The following is a 16167-nucleotide window of genomic DNA, read 5'->3' as shown; positions in this document are numbered from 1 at the left end:
CTTCAGTATCTCCCTGTCATGGTCCCCGTGCCTGCTCGGCTGGCCCTGTGTGGCTACATGTTATGTTTTGTCTTTTTTCTCTCTCCTCTCTCTCTGCTCGCTGCCTGGGCGGAGCTCATTGTGAGCTCCCGGCCTCCACCACCTGTAGGCAATCACCTGTGGCTCCTCACCTTGTTTGCTCCCGCTACTTAAGGCAGTGACTGAGAGCACCTCGCCGCTGGACTATTGAATAACGCTCGTCAGTGCTACTTTAGCCTCAGCCAGTTTTGAGCTCTGTCCGTGAAAGTTCCGTGCTAACTCTTGTTCTCTGTATGCAGATTTCTCGTGCTTGGTTTGGTGACTCTGGACGCTTTTCCCGACCCCTCTCCGCACCCCTGGGAACCCTGGCCCCCTTCTCCTTCACCTGTATATAGTGCACCTGGAGTGTGTAAATAAACCTGTTTTTCTGAGATTTCAGTCTGTGCCGAGTCCTCCCTGCTCCTCCGTGACACTCCCTCCTTAACTGCAAAGCCTCTTTACATGAGACAATATGCCTCCAGAATTAAAGCAAATTCATGCTGCTGGTCCAACCAGCACCAAAAATAAAGGTTTTACATTTTACATTTGACACAGCTTTGATTGCTTTGCCAAACGAATGGGAGCACCCAAAGGCCTGTTTAGCCCTGCTTGGCCTCTCTTACTCTCACTTAGCATCATTCAGTGTGTAAAGGCCTCACAGCCGCCCACTCTCCCTCCGTGTTTATTCCATACAGCATATGTTGTGCCCGCATCTCACCCCTGCCACTGCCTCCTCTCCCTCATCACCCACACACAGCCGAGTTGTCACTTCGTACAAGATGCTGACGGTGCTGTGTGTGTATGTGTGTCTGCGCTCTATGTAAAGTGCAGCATTTGACTTTCTTTTCTTTTTTCCCTTTTTTTTCTTTTACATTATGTTAATGAGAAGTTTGTTTGTGTATCGAATGGCACTTGCTGATTTAACGGTGAGAACTGACTTGCTTTTCACAACCAAAGCGTGCTCGCGAATGTGCAAGCTTGAGCGTATGCCAGCACGCCCTGCAGGTAGAGTGCAGGTTTCCAGCAGGGTTTGTGTAGTATCAGCTGCTACACGTGACCAAAAAACATGAGCATGAAAAAATCAATCCATCACAGACTCTCTCTCTCTCTATTTTCTCTCTATTCACGTATCCAAATCCCAAAAATAGCTCTTCCCCACGTCACTGTGCCCCTCCACACATACACACACACACTCGCAGACATAGACACATTCTCAGAGAGACACACACGCGCACACGTCCGAACTTGCGACTGAATTATTCAGCAGAGCCCGAACGCAGAGCTGAGAGAAAAGGAAATAAGAAAAATCTGAAGGGAAAGGAGACGGGGATGAAAAGCAAAAGAGAAAGAAAAAGAGAATCAATTTTATCTGCATACAGTTAACATGGATAGGCAAACAGATTTGTGACCAACAGGCTTAGGATCATTCATTCACATTCATAGATAAATATTATGATAAAGGATGGTTGTCCAGATTCATAGTTGGTCAGCTGTTCATTCTTGTTTTGATTGGGGGAGGGGGGCAAACAAACAAAAAAACAGGATTTCATGAAACTGAAATTAGATAGTGTGGTTTTGTTTTTCAAATGGTAAAGTAGAAGATTTGTTCAGCAAAATATGAATCGTATACAATTAACTGAAGCACAGTACCAATCTATGCGAAAAGTATTTAGAGTAGAGGCAATCAGCTGATATGCTGCAATAACAGAGTGACCAGCACAGCCACAAGATCTTGACCCCATTGAGCAGTTAAGGAAGTACCTTAACTAATGGGGGGCTGGGGAGGTTTAGCACTCTATTAATGTAGTGGTATCACTAATTGTGAGGCACTGATGGAACAGCAGAGTTGGCCTAGGTGCATCTCTGCACATAGTGGGTGACACAAAGAGAGAGAGAGAGAGAGAGAGAGAGAGAGAGAGAGAGAGAGAGAGTCCAGTCTACACCAGTGAAAGAAATATTGTCTACTTAAAAAATAATGTATTATTGGCTGTCATTGTCATTAGTGGGTGTAAGCGTTCTGATAGTATTTTCAGCTCATTGCATGTGTTTTAAACAGCTAGCATCAACTGTAGGCTCATAAGATACATTAGCTAACAAGTGAGCTGTAGTTTTTATGAATTGTCTGTGTCTTTTAATACATTTAAAGCCGAGCGCTAGTGATACAATATGACCGAAGAGGTAAAAAAAAATCTAAATCAAAAACATGATGGTGTTTAGCACTGGGGGATTTCACTTAAAGAACCAAATCTCTGTCACACAGCTAGCTGCTAAACAACACAATGATTTTGATTTTGCTCCAATTGCTCATTGACAATATATTAAAATAGCACTCACTGGTACCATATGAGAAATAATGTAGCTTACATGCATCATTTACTCTCTGTGATCTGTCACCCCATTTAGCTTACTTGAAGTAAGGGCATGGTAAGCTAGATCTTCTGATGAGTTTATGAGCTGTTCTTTTTTGAGTGTGGAATGACGCACAGCATAGATCTTTAACAACTTTAAGAAAAAAAACAAGAATTGCTTGCACGAGTTCTAATGTATTATCTCTAATCCACACAAGGTCAAACTTATGCACACAGGCTCAAATATATTTGATGTTTCTTTTTGGCATAACTGGCATTTAAATGAGTTTCTTGGCAGCTTTTAAATGTAGTCTATACATTTTCAATAGAGTTGAGGTTGGGGCTTTGGGAAGTCCATTCCAGATGCTTAATGTTAGCCTGCTTTATTCATTCCAAAACCAAGTTTGATGTCTTTTTGTGCTTATTGTCATTTTGAAACAATCACTATTGTCCAAGTTTCAACTGTTGATCTGAAGAGAAGTTCAAGAATTTGAAGGTAGTCTTCTTCCTCCATTATTCTATCCACTTTATGCAATGCACTAGTACCACTGGCAGCAAAGCAGTCCCAGAGCATGATGCTGTTACTACCATTTGGTACAGAATTCTTAGATTAGGAATGTTTCGCCTTTATTCCTCCAAACTTTTGTAATTTTGCCTCAATGTTTGTCTCGGCGGACTAAAGAATTTTCTCTAGAAGACATTTGACCTGTCCACGTGGACAGCTACAAATCTCAGTTGAGCTTCAAGGTGTTGATCTTGGAGCAGCGGCTTCTTACTTGGTGGGCACCCTTTCAGTCCGTGGCAATGTAAAACTCACTTCTCTGAGTTTCAAACTGGTGTTTCAGCTGTTTCCAGTTTCAGACAAGCTTGAGCCGTGGTGGTTCCTGGGCTGCTCTTTAAACAATTTTCTCTCATCTGACTGTGACAGTTTGGGTCTTCTTACAGACATTGAGGAAAGTGGTGGCACAACTTGTGTCCAATTGTTTGAACTTATGATCTTGAATCTGCAGTTGTTTAGTTGTGTAACTCTACCATTCTGTGTCACAGATTGTCACTGACTTCCTTGAACTTTTTCATTTATCTGAGTTTTGGACAATCCAGTTAGTGCTGTTAAGCAAATCCCTTTTATGCTCCAAGGAGCAAACTGCCAGTTGTAGTCAATCATGATCACTAATGAGAAGTTAATAGGCCTTGGCCTTGTCAAGTTGAAAGACATCGTAGAAACTTCAGTACCAATTATCAAAAGATTTAAGTGACTATATGCATATATTTGAGCCTGTACATATACTTTTGACCCTTTGTGGATTAGAGAAAATCCAAAGTAAATTCAAACTTGTGCACCCATGTTTTAAGTGACTGAAAATGTGTGGTGCACAATATTTCACCCCGCAAAAAGAACAGTTCATAAAAAGAAATTAAGTATTTTGTACAACAATTTTGTTCCAAAAATGACTGTGCTATCTGTTGTCTTCAGCTTGAAAAGAGTAGACAATGGAAAAAGACAGAGAGACCTCACAGAGAACTCAGTGTTCCCTACTTCTATGAAAAACCATATATCATGCCCTGCAGATGATCAATATCAGCAGAGCACACCCGTTTAAACCACTGTTTTATAAATATTCCAAAAATATCGATTGATTCATAAAGGTATGAAGAAGGGTATACATGTGCATGAGCTGAACGGGAACAGTAAGAGATAAGTAAACTTAATGAGAATGAAGTTGCAGCTGTCAAAACGTTAACATTTTTAGACTAACATAGCAAAAGGCTCAAGCAGCCAGTTAGGCAAAGAGCAGTGGGAGGAATGAGAGGAACAATGATGGTAGGACTGTGAGAAGGAGAAGGAAAGCATGATGGACAGGAATTGAGCAAATGAGAAAAGTAAAGGTAGTGAAACGTGAGAAGAGATGACAAAACATCACATCCTATTAATCAAAGTGAGTGAGAAAAAGAGTAAAAGAAAAAGACGAAGGAAAAGAGAGGGAAGGATTGGCATTAGCTTTCATTGTGTGCATGTTACTCAACATTTAGGGATGTCGTGAGGACAAAAAGGTTCCCACATACCATTTATGGTCAAGACTTGGTGTTTTGGTTAAGATAAGGGCAATGTTAGCTTTCGGCATGTAGCTGCTCAGTGCACTGCTTGTCTGAGTGACAAAAGCAAGTTTGCGTTGAAGTCCAGGTTGCATTCAAGCAGGCCGTCCCAGAGTGTTTGTCTCTCCAGCACTTTGTGTTAAATGATTTATATGCAGACAGGCAGTTTGGTTGTCTCTCTCCATTGTTTCTCATTAGGCTTACTGACTTCCACCCTCCTCTCTCTGCTTCTGTCTTCCCATTGTCAATCTCTCTGGTGAACCAAATGTTTGATTTTCACTTTTGGGATTCACATATTCAATTTTGTATTTGTAAGTATGTGTAGGTGTGATTTAAACTACCTCTTATTGCTGCCAATACACCGTACATGTGTTTGCAGTTCTAAAATAAGGATCCTTAAAAAAGTAACATCTTTAATTACACCCAAAATTAAGTATGCTTTCCAAGTCATGTCCCCCCAACCAACCAGCCGACAAGGCAGAGCAAAAAATACTGCTGATTACAACAAAAGTGCAAGAGTCCAAAAAAAGGGTTATTTTGGAGAGCTGAAACAGCCTTTTACCTCATCTTAACACTGTAACCCTCACCTAACACAACAGGTTAAGACATTTGAAAAGCACATTCTTAACAAAGACTTGCTATTTTAGTTTTTTGTTAGCAGTGTGGCTACAATGAGACCTCTATGTGAACTGGAGGACATAAAAGGAAAGAGAGCTAAAGAAAGGAGGGCAGTGTATCATCAGTGAAAAGTGCTCTTTTCAAGCAGCTCCTGTTATTTTTAGTCTGGCCTGATGTGAAAGACGAACTCTTGGACATAACCACACTGGATTTTTTTAAAAAAAGAAGAAAAAAAAAAAACAACCCATATGAGAAGTACATCTGTATCAAATGACAGAAAGAGAAACAAATAGGCAGCAAAGAGATGGCTGTCCAGTATCTACAAAATTAAGCTGGTGTTTTTAGCTATCAGCTAACAGTAGCAGTCTGGAGGAAAGCTAGTAAAGAGTTATGATTCTGCAATGATTATCGGCTTACAAAATGTTCATGTTCACAAAGAAAGCGTGTTGCAGCTACTAAAAATGGCCATCCAGGAGTCCGAATTAAGCTATTATTATTATTATTATTAGATTGACTTAATAAATCACATTTTTGAGATAATTACCTGAAAGTTTAAAAATTTAGCCCCAAATTTTGACTTTCGACTGACAAAAAATAACTTTGTTTTTTGTTTGTGGAAAAAAGCTCCATATTCCCTGGACCACATTGACACTGTATAAACAGTAAGTACAATTTCCTGCTTTTCTCTGTATGTCTCAGTGCAGAACTCAGACAGACACTCCTGAAAAATCCCAGTGGGTTTCCCAAAAGGCAATTAATAAAATATCATACCAAACAGCATATGTCAGCGAATGTAGGAAACTTCAATCAGCCTGTCCTACAAAAGTATGAAAAATTTAAAGCATTTCCACACTCTATTTCTTATATTTTAATAACCTTTTAAATGATGTAGGTAATCATTTTTATTTGCTTGTTATTAGAATTTTCCTTTAGGTACCACAATGGTAACTGTCTGCAAAAACACAATTTAAAGCTTCGGCTATAAGACTATTTAAAAATGTACTTTTTTATCAATTATCAACCTCTGTCATTAAAGAAACACAAAAGCCAATAAAGCTCATTAAATTTGACTAAAATTTGAACGAATTAAGTGTTCTGCAAAAACAAAACCAATGGTGCAACTATCTCATATTGCACTGTTAAAAAATTCCTTCCAATAATCTTCATCGCACCAGCCTCAGCCACCCAGTATCTATGGTCTTTACAGCATCTGTTACACTTTTAATACCACAGAAAAACAAATACACTGTTTCCTGAATTTTCCTGTTGAATTGATACCAAAGTATTAGTCATGTCTTAATAAAAGCTTTTTAAGAATGACCCCCCCCCCCCCCCCACACACACACACACACACACACACACCCCACAAAAAGGCCAAATTTGCCCATCTTTAATGGTCAGTCATTGTTGTCTCCAGTTCCAAAGCATTATCCATGTCTAGCATCAAATACAAAACTATAATATGATTTAAAAAATGCCCTTTAGTGTACTGGCATGAACACAGAGCACAAGCACACCATTGCCTTACAGCATATACAGACCCTGAAAAAATTTATTGTTTCTATTAATACTATTAAAAATCTGATAAATGCATTTGTATATAAATAAAGCTTTTGGATGTTGAATATTTCACCATTTGTGCAAGGAAATTAAGGAACCATCATTAGAAAAATAGGTGTAAACATATATAATAAACATAAGCACGACTGATAATGGCACCTACAGCATATGCAGAATGTTTGAAGAAAATCTTCAATGGCACTGGATGCCCAGGCAACGTGTCAGGTTACAGAGTTCTGAATACTGAGTTTTACACATTATATATAGCAACAAAATATTAAGAGGCCACCAGAAATTCTTAAATCTCCCTCACGCCCACATTAAGATTATTAAAAGGCATAATTTGTGTTCCATTTCATGAGAACAGTGTTGCTATAGATAGAATATACTGCATATAGACTTCTCTATTTACAAAAAAACAACAAAAAAACAATTGACGATGATGATGCAATGGCACCATATGGTGTACATGCAGTGTCTACTTGTAAAGCTGCGTCAGTGTGTATGTGTTTGTCTGCACATGTTAAAAAATTTGTGTGTAATGCATAGATGTAGATTACCTAAGCTGACCCAGCACGACACATTACTTAAACAGAAAAAAATGAATTACATGAAAATGCATTTGCAGGGTTTACAGAATCTCATTGGGTGACACCTGACACCCTTGGACAAGGTCATTCCTATTAGATGACCCTTTTAGTTTCAGCTTCCCTCTGCTATATGCTCTAACATGCATTGTGCAGTAATTTCAGGTACAGACATTATTGCGACAGAATAATTCATAATACTTGTTCAAATACAGGATTGTTTATTGATGAATACGACTAAAATGTAATTTCATTACTATTGTTTCAGCTCTTAACTGTTATGACACACCAGAAAGAGCCTCCACAAGATAACATTTAAGTCTTTGACACTGAATTGTTGCCAGCTCAGTTTTAACGGTTACCTTTGTTCTGGTACCAACTTTTTACACTAACTTTTTATTCTAACTAGCCTTACTCACTTCTAGCTAGCTGACTCACTGTGACTGCACACATTACCTTGTTAAAACTGCAGACATTGTGCTGCCAAAGATACTCAATGATACCAATTATTTTCAAAAATGGTTATAAGCGTGTGTATGATGTCAATCAGCCCCTAAAAGTCTAAGCAAAGTGTGTGTGGGGTTTGCCATTACTGGAAATAACTATTCACTGTTAAGTAGCTCACACTTTCCTATCAACATATAACCCACAGCAGTCATTTAATTAGCAACCAAAGAGTTCCTGTGTCCTGTGACTCCTAAGTTCCGACACTTGCCCAGTGGAACCAACCTATGGACTGAAGTCTGGAGCTCTGAAAGATGACACATTTTTTACATAAATTTGGTAGAAAGAATTTTGTCACTTGTGATTTGTTTGTTTGATAGTAATTGACATTATTTGTAAAATATAGTTAATGCTAAAATGTATATCTCTAAATGCATTTATTGTTTAGAAAATTAGTTTAATTTATAGATTGGTGACGAATTAAAGGGAAACTGTAGAACAGTGAGGGGATCTGGTAAGACTGGTATGTTACGGGAGGCTTTTTCTGGCTTGTTTGAGACCTCCCTTAGAGGGAGATCACTGCAAATCACTCTGAAGTTGTGAGTGATCACCGTTGTCCTGGGATGAAATATTTCTATCCTGTTGGGTGTGATCTCTTCCAGGATGACAATGCCCCTATCCATAGGGTCCGTGAGGGGTCGTTGAATTTATGACTATAAATGATGTGAATCATATGCTATGACCTTCACACTTCACATATTTCAAATTGAACACTTACGGACCGACATATTAGATATCCCTCTTTTCAGCATATCATCAAAGCGCCAATTATTTTTCAGATAAATATTGTTGTAACAAAAGGGAAAAAGCTAGGATTAAATCGCATCTGAGCACTACTTCTAAACTATTCACAGTTTGTTTGTTTTTTATAAAAATGAAATGACGCAATATTGAGACTGCACCCCATGATGCTATTTCTATTTAAATGACCAAATATTAGCCTAGTGTATGTAAATGTGCACGTGAGAGCACAGTTATTTATGTGGCACTCCCACGGGCTCAGTTCACAACTAAATAAAGCCGCAGGTCACGGTTCGACCTGTTAGTGAGTCCACTGAGACTCACACGTCTGGTGAATCAAAAAGCTGTTTCAGTCTGCACTCAGAAAAAAAACAGTCAGTTAAATCTACCAAATAACTCAGCATGCAACACTTGCATGTATTGCAGGTTCAAATCCATCAATTACATTTCATGAGCAGCATTCACTGTTGTTTTATGTAGTAGATTTAATTTAATGTTGTGTATGTATTGAGCAACCTTATGCCCAGGTAAAGCTCTGTAATTTAAAATGTTTGCAGACAGAAGGGGAAACAGGAGCTTCCAGAGAAAACAGGTAATAGTTACACCTCATAATTAACAATAAGTAAGTAATTATCGGGAGGTAAACCAACACCCCAATGCTGCCGTAACAAAAACAAAACCATTTAAAAAGTGCTTGACTGATTTATTGGGCTGCCTGTCTTAAAAACCACATCTGTTTTAGAAGTAGGTGAAAAAAAAGTCTAAAAGCTGTATTGTTAGTTATTAGGCAAACAAAAAAGTGCCTTTATATTTATACACAAATTTGAGCCGCCACACTGGACTTCTTATGAAAGTCAGAAATTAATCATGTATAATAAAACTTTTTTTGGTTGTTGTTCAGAAAGGTAGGTAACTGTAGTTTGGCATCTTAATAAAAAAAAATGTGTGTTTCACTATTTCTTCTGCTTTTCTATAAAACAACGCATTTGAAAATTCACAGGCAACAACAATAATTATATTTTAGCAATAAAAATATGATTTGGATTAAATAGTTTACGCATACTGATGGATTAACATTAGAGAGACATTAAAAAATATTTAGTTAATTTAATTTATGGAAGCTGTGGCACCAACCTTACACTGGGTGGTGGTTTTGCATGTGACATCATCATGTCTCTCAACCCCTTCCCTTTTTTTTTATAAGAAAAAGCTAGCTTTTTGTTAAAAACTCAAATATAGCTCAAATTTTAAAACAACAAGAAAAATGCACAAAATGCAAATGAATCACACAAGACACAAAATGTGGACAAAGACATGCAAAATGATTCTAAATGGTTTCAAAGAGATCCAACGTGACCACAAAGGAATGCAAAACAACTACAGAGGGAGGCAAAAACTTCAACCATGGCACACAGAATTACATAAAACTGAGAAAAATCAGCTTCTATCATTGGCTGTACAGCTATTTACATAATTAGGATTGGGGTGTCCTTGTGGCCTAAGAGCGTATGTATGTGTATGTGGTTTTGCATGTGACAGTGAATACCACTCTTCTCATTTGGTCTATCTCTACAGTCTGCTACAAAGTCTGATGAAGGAATAAAAGACAAGAAATATTAGATCAAATAAGCAAAAAGTGAACAATGCCCTGTCTTCATTAGCGTTATCTTTGCAGGCACTACCAAATATGCTCGGAAGAAAAAAATCCAAACAAACTGAAAAGAAAAGAAACTATATTTTATTTCATAATGTGAAGCTATCTGGTAACGGATACGACAGTTTGTAAAGTGACTTCTTCAGACAATTTGCTATAATAGGAAAAGCACAAGTGGTTGTTAATAAAAACAATTCATGCTCTCAGTAAGCAAGTTGACTGTATGTTTAACTGTTGATTCGGTGGTAATGTATACATACACATATAACCTCAAAATCCCTGCACACTCTTGCGTTTGCTCAGCAACACATCTGTCATTTAGTCACTAAGACATGATTCAGAGGCGCTCTAAGTATCTATGCACAGGAACAACCCAATTAGTGTGTGTAGTTATGTCATGGCTCAAGCATCAGCATAGATCAATATAATCATTACTCCAATTTTCCCTCTTGTCATTAACAGTTGCACAGAAACTCACTTCCACATTTGCATGCATTCATGCCTGCATACACAAATCCTGGAAATGAAAATACCGAAATCACTTTTCATTTTCTCTCCCTAGGAAACCTGCTGGTTTCAGAAATGTGAAAATGCAGGGGATTGCTGGAAATGCAACACTGTCACACTTAGTGGTTGGAGTAGGCCTACACAAGCACACACACACGCACGCACACAGTGTGAAATGATGACACATTCATTCAGTGACACCTGCATCTTCTGTGATTAAGATGAGCATCCACAAAATTTGCAAGTTTCTATATTCACACTGGCATACTTGAGTTATTACCCCCCCCCCCCCCCACCACCACCACCACCACCACCCCCCTCTCTCCCTCTGTCTCTCTGCCACACACACACATACACATCATATAGGACACCTGCATCGTGCTGATATGGGAACTTGTGTGCGTTGCCACAAGAACACACGTACACACACATTTAACTAATCTAAATTCCTTTTCTCTCTTTTGGTTCCCCCACCTCCTCTGCTCCTTCCTCCTGTTTCTGTATACCCTGGCTGGGCATTGTGACTATACTGCACATGCTGACATCAGCAACCAGATGCGCCCCCTATACCTCCACCACAAACTCAAACCACACACACACACACACACACCACTTAGGAAGCGTATATCAAACAAGTCTCGCGGGATTGCGATGTGAAAATGCAAACAAATGTGATTAATGGTGATCAGAATGGTCCACTGTTACAGAACCACCCTCGTTAATTGACTATTAATTAAACACCCAGCAACTCCTCTGTCACCTACTGTAGCCTATACCTCATTCGTGACTTGCACGGATGGATCTGCTTGTTTGATACTGGGACATAACGTAAAGTCTGCAGCTCATTTAACGGGGAAAAAGTGAAACATTATTAAAAACAGCTGTCTGCACACAGGCCTACCTGTAGGTAAGGCCTATAAAGGCGTTTACCCACTGCACACATGGTAAAGGATATGGCCATTCGGTGATCTTTTTGGCGTATTTTCTCACGAAGTTGTCCTCGCTGAAAATGAACAGCGAACGGTTGACAGTGAAGCAGTTCTGGCGTACGGGGATGGGGTTATACAGTGCCATTGTCCGGGCTCTCTGCGCCATAGACTGCTTGTACATTCTCTGGGCCCCGGGCCCTCCAGGTGGGCCGTGGCCATGCCCGTGACCATGCCCATGACCGTGTCCGTGGCCGTGTCCATGGGGTCCTCCTTGCCTGCTACCACCCCGGCCTCCCGGGCCTCCTCCGCCAGGTCCTCCGCCATACCTGGCTGGTACCTCGTCTCCGAACCGCGCCATTCTCTGGACACCAAAAGCCAATCTTCACGAAGCAGCGGAGAAGGAGACCAATGCTCAGCTGTGCAACCACACAACATTACATCCCATCTGGATCAGAACGTCTCATATGCACAACGGGTTGTCTTGTAAGCTTATGCTGAACACCTGCACCCGGCGAGCAGTTTTGCAGCGCTTGGTTTTAGCAGACGAGGACGCCCATGTACTGTCTCCTTTTCTGTGCGTCTCTGCCAACGGCCAATTGTGGGTGTGAGGAAATTAAATGTGTGGTCGGTTGGCTGACTGGTTGCACTGTAGGGTAGTGCTGTGGGGTTTCTCAGTCTTTGTCCACTCTTATGTCCATATAAAGCAGGGTTCGCTCCCAACATGAAATCATGGTGAGACTGTAGCGACTTAACATGAATGTTTCATGTTGCCTACGGTACAAGCCTGCCTCAGAGCGCACCCGAGCTTCCTGCACCTTGCTGGACGTTTCATGTCTTTGCTCTGACAACGTTAACGCCCGAGTATAACACAGGCCTCGATAAATAAGATTGTTAAAATAAAAATAAATAAATAATAAAACAGCTTACAGCTATCCACGACAGTCACTGGCGTTCAGGTCGGCATTTTGGAAACAGTCGCGTTTCCACAGACTTAAAGGCATTGAAATGGAAAAGCTACTATTATTTATTTATTTCTGAAACATCCGCAATGTTTGGTACAGTGTGTGGTAATAACGTGGCTCCAGCCACCTTACAGTTGTTTTACCAGTACACTCCACAAACCTTTGGACCGGAAAAATGTGACATTTGCTATTCACGAGCCTTATTTCTGAATGTGAAATTTCAGAAGGCAGCAATGAGACAGAACAAATACCGTTTTTCCGTGAATCATCGGTGTCAATGCTGTCTTAGGTGGAATAATTTTCTCAAACGATTTCATCAGCACCCATCATCTTCTATCCCTCACCTGCGTGGCCATCCAGAAGCCGAGCAAGGGACACGCGAGCGACGGCGTCAAAGACAAGGGTAAGACGGTCGCTTCTCCGCCGCTTTACACCCTCTCATGATCTTGGTTTGGCCATTCTAGGTGTAGCAGTACGAAAGTCCATCACCATTCCCGCCTTTAAAGAAAAAAGTCTACCTTCGTCCGCACCGATGAGCTCAAATGTCCTGGCAGAGCGTCCTTCGTACCTCTCGCTCTCTCCCTCTCTCTCTCTCATTGGAGTAGTCCGTTCCTCAAGGCCTCTTCTCTTCTCTGCTCGTCCGGCAGCCCCCAAGGGGAGGGAGAGAGGGACGAACGGACAGGATGGATCGATGGATCGGTGAATGGATGGTGACAGGATGAAAGGGAGGGGACTGACTGTTTCCCTGGGATTCGGGCCCGAGTCTGTCTATAAATGAAATAAATCGCTCCTCGCGGTGTCTCTCAGCTTGTGTGAACTAGAATGGGAGTCTGCTCAGTTCTGCAGCCAGAGCACATGACGCACGCAGCGCGTCCAACTTCCAGACCTGTGTCAGGGATGGAGGCATCGCCTACTCGCCTGTTTCTTTTAAGGTGATTCGGGCTACATAGCCCTGTCCGGCTGAACTGAAACACAGATATCCCGCTGTTGTCAAACTGAGGCGGACACTCTTGTCTGTCTTCTTCAAAATAAGTATTGTAGGGACTTTTTTATTAGGAGCGTGTGTGCGGCGGAGGGGAACTGTGCGCGCGCAAATGTACGTATGGCGACGGGGTGGGAAGGATGCTGGGGGGGGGGGCATTATGCAGCTCTTGCAAAGATACAGCTGCAACCCAAGCTGACAATGACTGCGCGCACACGGGCTCGTCAGTAAAGGCGCGTCAATGTGTGTACGCGCGATCCTGCGTGTGTTTGTTAGGGAAGGTGGTGTGTGCGTGTGTGTGTGTGCGTGTGTGTGTGCGCGCGCGCGGGAGGGGGGGGCAGGCTATTCTTAGCAACAGACATTTGGAAATTAATGGACGAAGAGAGCACTCCTCACTCCCTCCCTTCCTCCCTGAAACTGAGTCTAGGATCTTCTTTCCTGCCTTCATCGCTCCCTCACTCTCCTCTCCTCGAGGCTTTCATCATCGCTCCACCGAAAACACCGGTGCCTGCTGAAGGTGTGACCATATGGTCTGCGCTAAGGCCCAAGCAAAACAGCAAATATTTTCAGTGACAACACAGAGGGGAGACAGGGGAGGTGGATGGACGGCGCCGAGAGATGATGTGATTTATTTCATAGTGACAACATTTCTGCACACACCACCATTCCACCTTAAAGCATTTCTTTCTTTTTTTCTTTTTCTTTTGTTTTTGTTTTTTTTTTGTTTTTTACCTAAAACACATCGTTTTGAAAGCAAACCTCCAAGTGGACGCGGGAGAACGGTGGCAAAGAGCTGTTGTCATATGTAATCACCCAATATACACCTTCAGCAAAATGCTGGTGCCACATTATATTAAGCCCCTAAGAAGAAGAGAGAAAGCCCAAAGTCTGGTCCAGGACAACATCCCCTTGTATGTGAGCTAATTGATTGACTCCACACATAGCCGTGTCAGTGAATGGGAAATCATCTAGCATATAGAGATTTAAGGGTGCCTGGCAAATCTAACAAATCGAATCAGCAGAGGCGTGCGGCACGTGTGAAAGCCAGTCGATACTTTGCCACCTTAAACGCCTCAAATATGTCAGAAGGGGATCGTTTTGCTCTGTGTGCACTTAAGCAAAGAATTCGGCCATGAGAGATACTGACCCCTCCTCAAGGGCATGCAGGATACAAAATTTAAATGCTGATCAGAAGCATCGATATTCTGGTAGATACATTTTTTTTTACTGTTCTTTTGTTTTGTTGGTATTTTACTTTGATACAACTTTGGCAATACAATTGTATTTCAATACAATTTCAATTCGACTAAGAAAAACCTGATGACTGCTATCCTTGGCATCACTTCAGGACAATGGACAGCACCACAATTCAGCACCGTGGAGAACAACGTGAAATCAGAAACAAAGCCCCAGTGTTACAAACCTGCACGATTGCGCAAGTTCATTGTAGGTCTGACTCACAGGGAGATGCCACTTCAGACAACATGGTTCATGTTTGTGTGCGTATATACAAATTGCAATCCATTACCTTCATTTATTTAGCCACAATCCATTACATACCCATTTTCTAGCAATTGAAGCTGTTTCGGGCTATTTTTCTACTACCTTACACCATAGTCTTAGTGATTATACTCAGCTAACTGCAGTTCAGCGTAATTCTTCAATTAACTTCTTGTTTTTTTTTGTTGCTTTGTTTGCTTGTTTCTACCATTTTCTTTCTGTCTGTTGCAGTATCCTTTTGTGGGGGGAGGTATTTACTTTACTTTATGAGGTTATTCATGATAGTTATGATTTAGGCGATTGGGAGTAAAGTGATTTTCACAAATACACAAAGATAAAGATCTATGTGAAACACCTTTGTTGTATCATGAAGGAAGTGCTGAAACATTATCATAGCAGAAGAAGAAAAGTTAATTGTAGTACTTCCAAATTTATAATTTCTCAAATTTTACTATTTCATTTTTTCTAGAATTAGGCCATTTGTGTGTATTTGAGTCCGACCTCAAATACACACAGGTTCATATTTTTACTTAAAATATATGTAAGTAGTACAGGAGAGTGACAGTTTCAAAGGAAAAAAATATGTTGTAATTCTCTATTTTGCATCATTTTTTTTTTTTTTTATTAATGATTAGCTCTAGTGTATTTTAAAAGAAAAGACAAACAAATCATCTTTGGATTCTTTTAAAAGTAACCAGATAAAATAATACAGCAAAGTTTTTCTTTTTTTTAACGCCAAGCACTCCAGTAGCCATGTGCAGGGGCACTGAGTTGTGGGCTTTCTTGTAGTCACTCTGGGCAGTGCCCAAGTTGGTCTGCCTGATACTGCCTTAGAGTCTGTCAGCCAGGAGCTGGTGCTTTGGCCTTTTGGTGTTACTTGCAATGCCCTTCTGAGCTGTGCTCATGTATTACTCATGTGCCTACTCATCTTGGTTGCTACGATGCCTGAGAAGAGCTTCAATGTAGTGGAGAGGTTGGTAATGGCCAAGTAGTTGTTGGGATCCTTCATGATCAGAACTGTTCTGCTCTGTGTGGATGAGAACCTGCTGTTAGCAGACCATATATTTGTGCTCAGTGATCATGGAGATCTGTTAGCTTCTTCAGCCAGTAGGTACGGATCATGT

The 16167-nt window shown here is 40.8% G+C and overlaps 1 protein-coding gene across 17 annotated transcripts in view; it reads right to left on the bottom strand.

The window, feature by feature from the left end:
• The window catches only part of cacna1aa (calcium channel, voltage-dependent, P/Q type, alpha 1A subunit, a), an 86025-nt gene extending 72378 nt beyond the window's left edge, over window positions 1-13647 (bottom strand). For 16 of the 17 annotated variants that reach the window (XM_026165272.1, XM_026165282.1, XM_026165285.1 and 13 more), the window contains exon 1: window positions 11626-13645. In XM_026165272.1, the coding sequence (XP_026021057.1) occupies window positions 11626-11957 (332 nt within the window). In that variant the 5' untranslated portion in view covers window positions 11958-13645. Of the gene's footprint in view, window positions 1-11625 lie in introns of all 17 variants that reach the window. The other variant, XM_026165286.1, reaches the window with a different exon arrangement.
• Between the last annotated feature and the right edge of the window lie 2520 nt (window positions 13648-16167).

Source organism: Astatotilapia calliptera, chromosome 4 (genome assembly GCF_900246225.1).
Source record: "Astatotilapia calliptera chromosome 4, fAstCal1.2, whole genome shotgun sequence".
In the NCBI taxonomy this organism is placed as follows: Eukaryota; Metazoa; Chordata; class Actinopteri; order Cichliformes; family Cichlidae; genus Astatotilapia; species Astatotilapia calliptera.
This window is presented reverse-complemented; position numbering and strand designations above follow the sequence as displayed.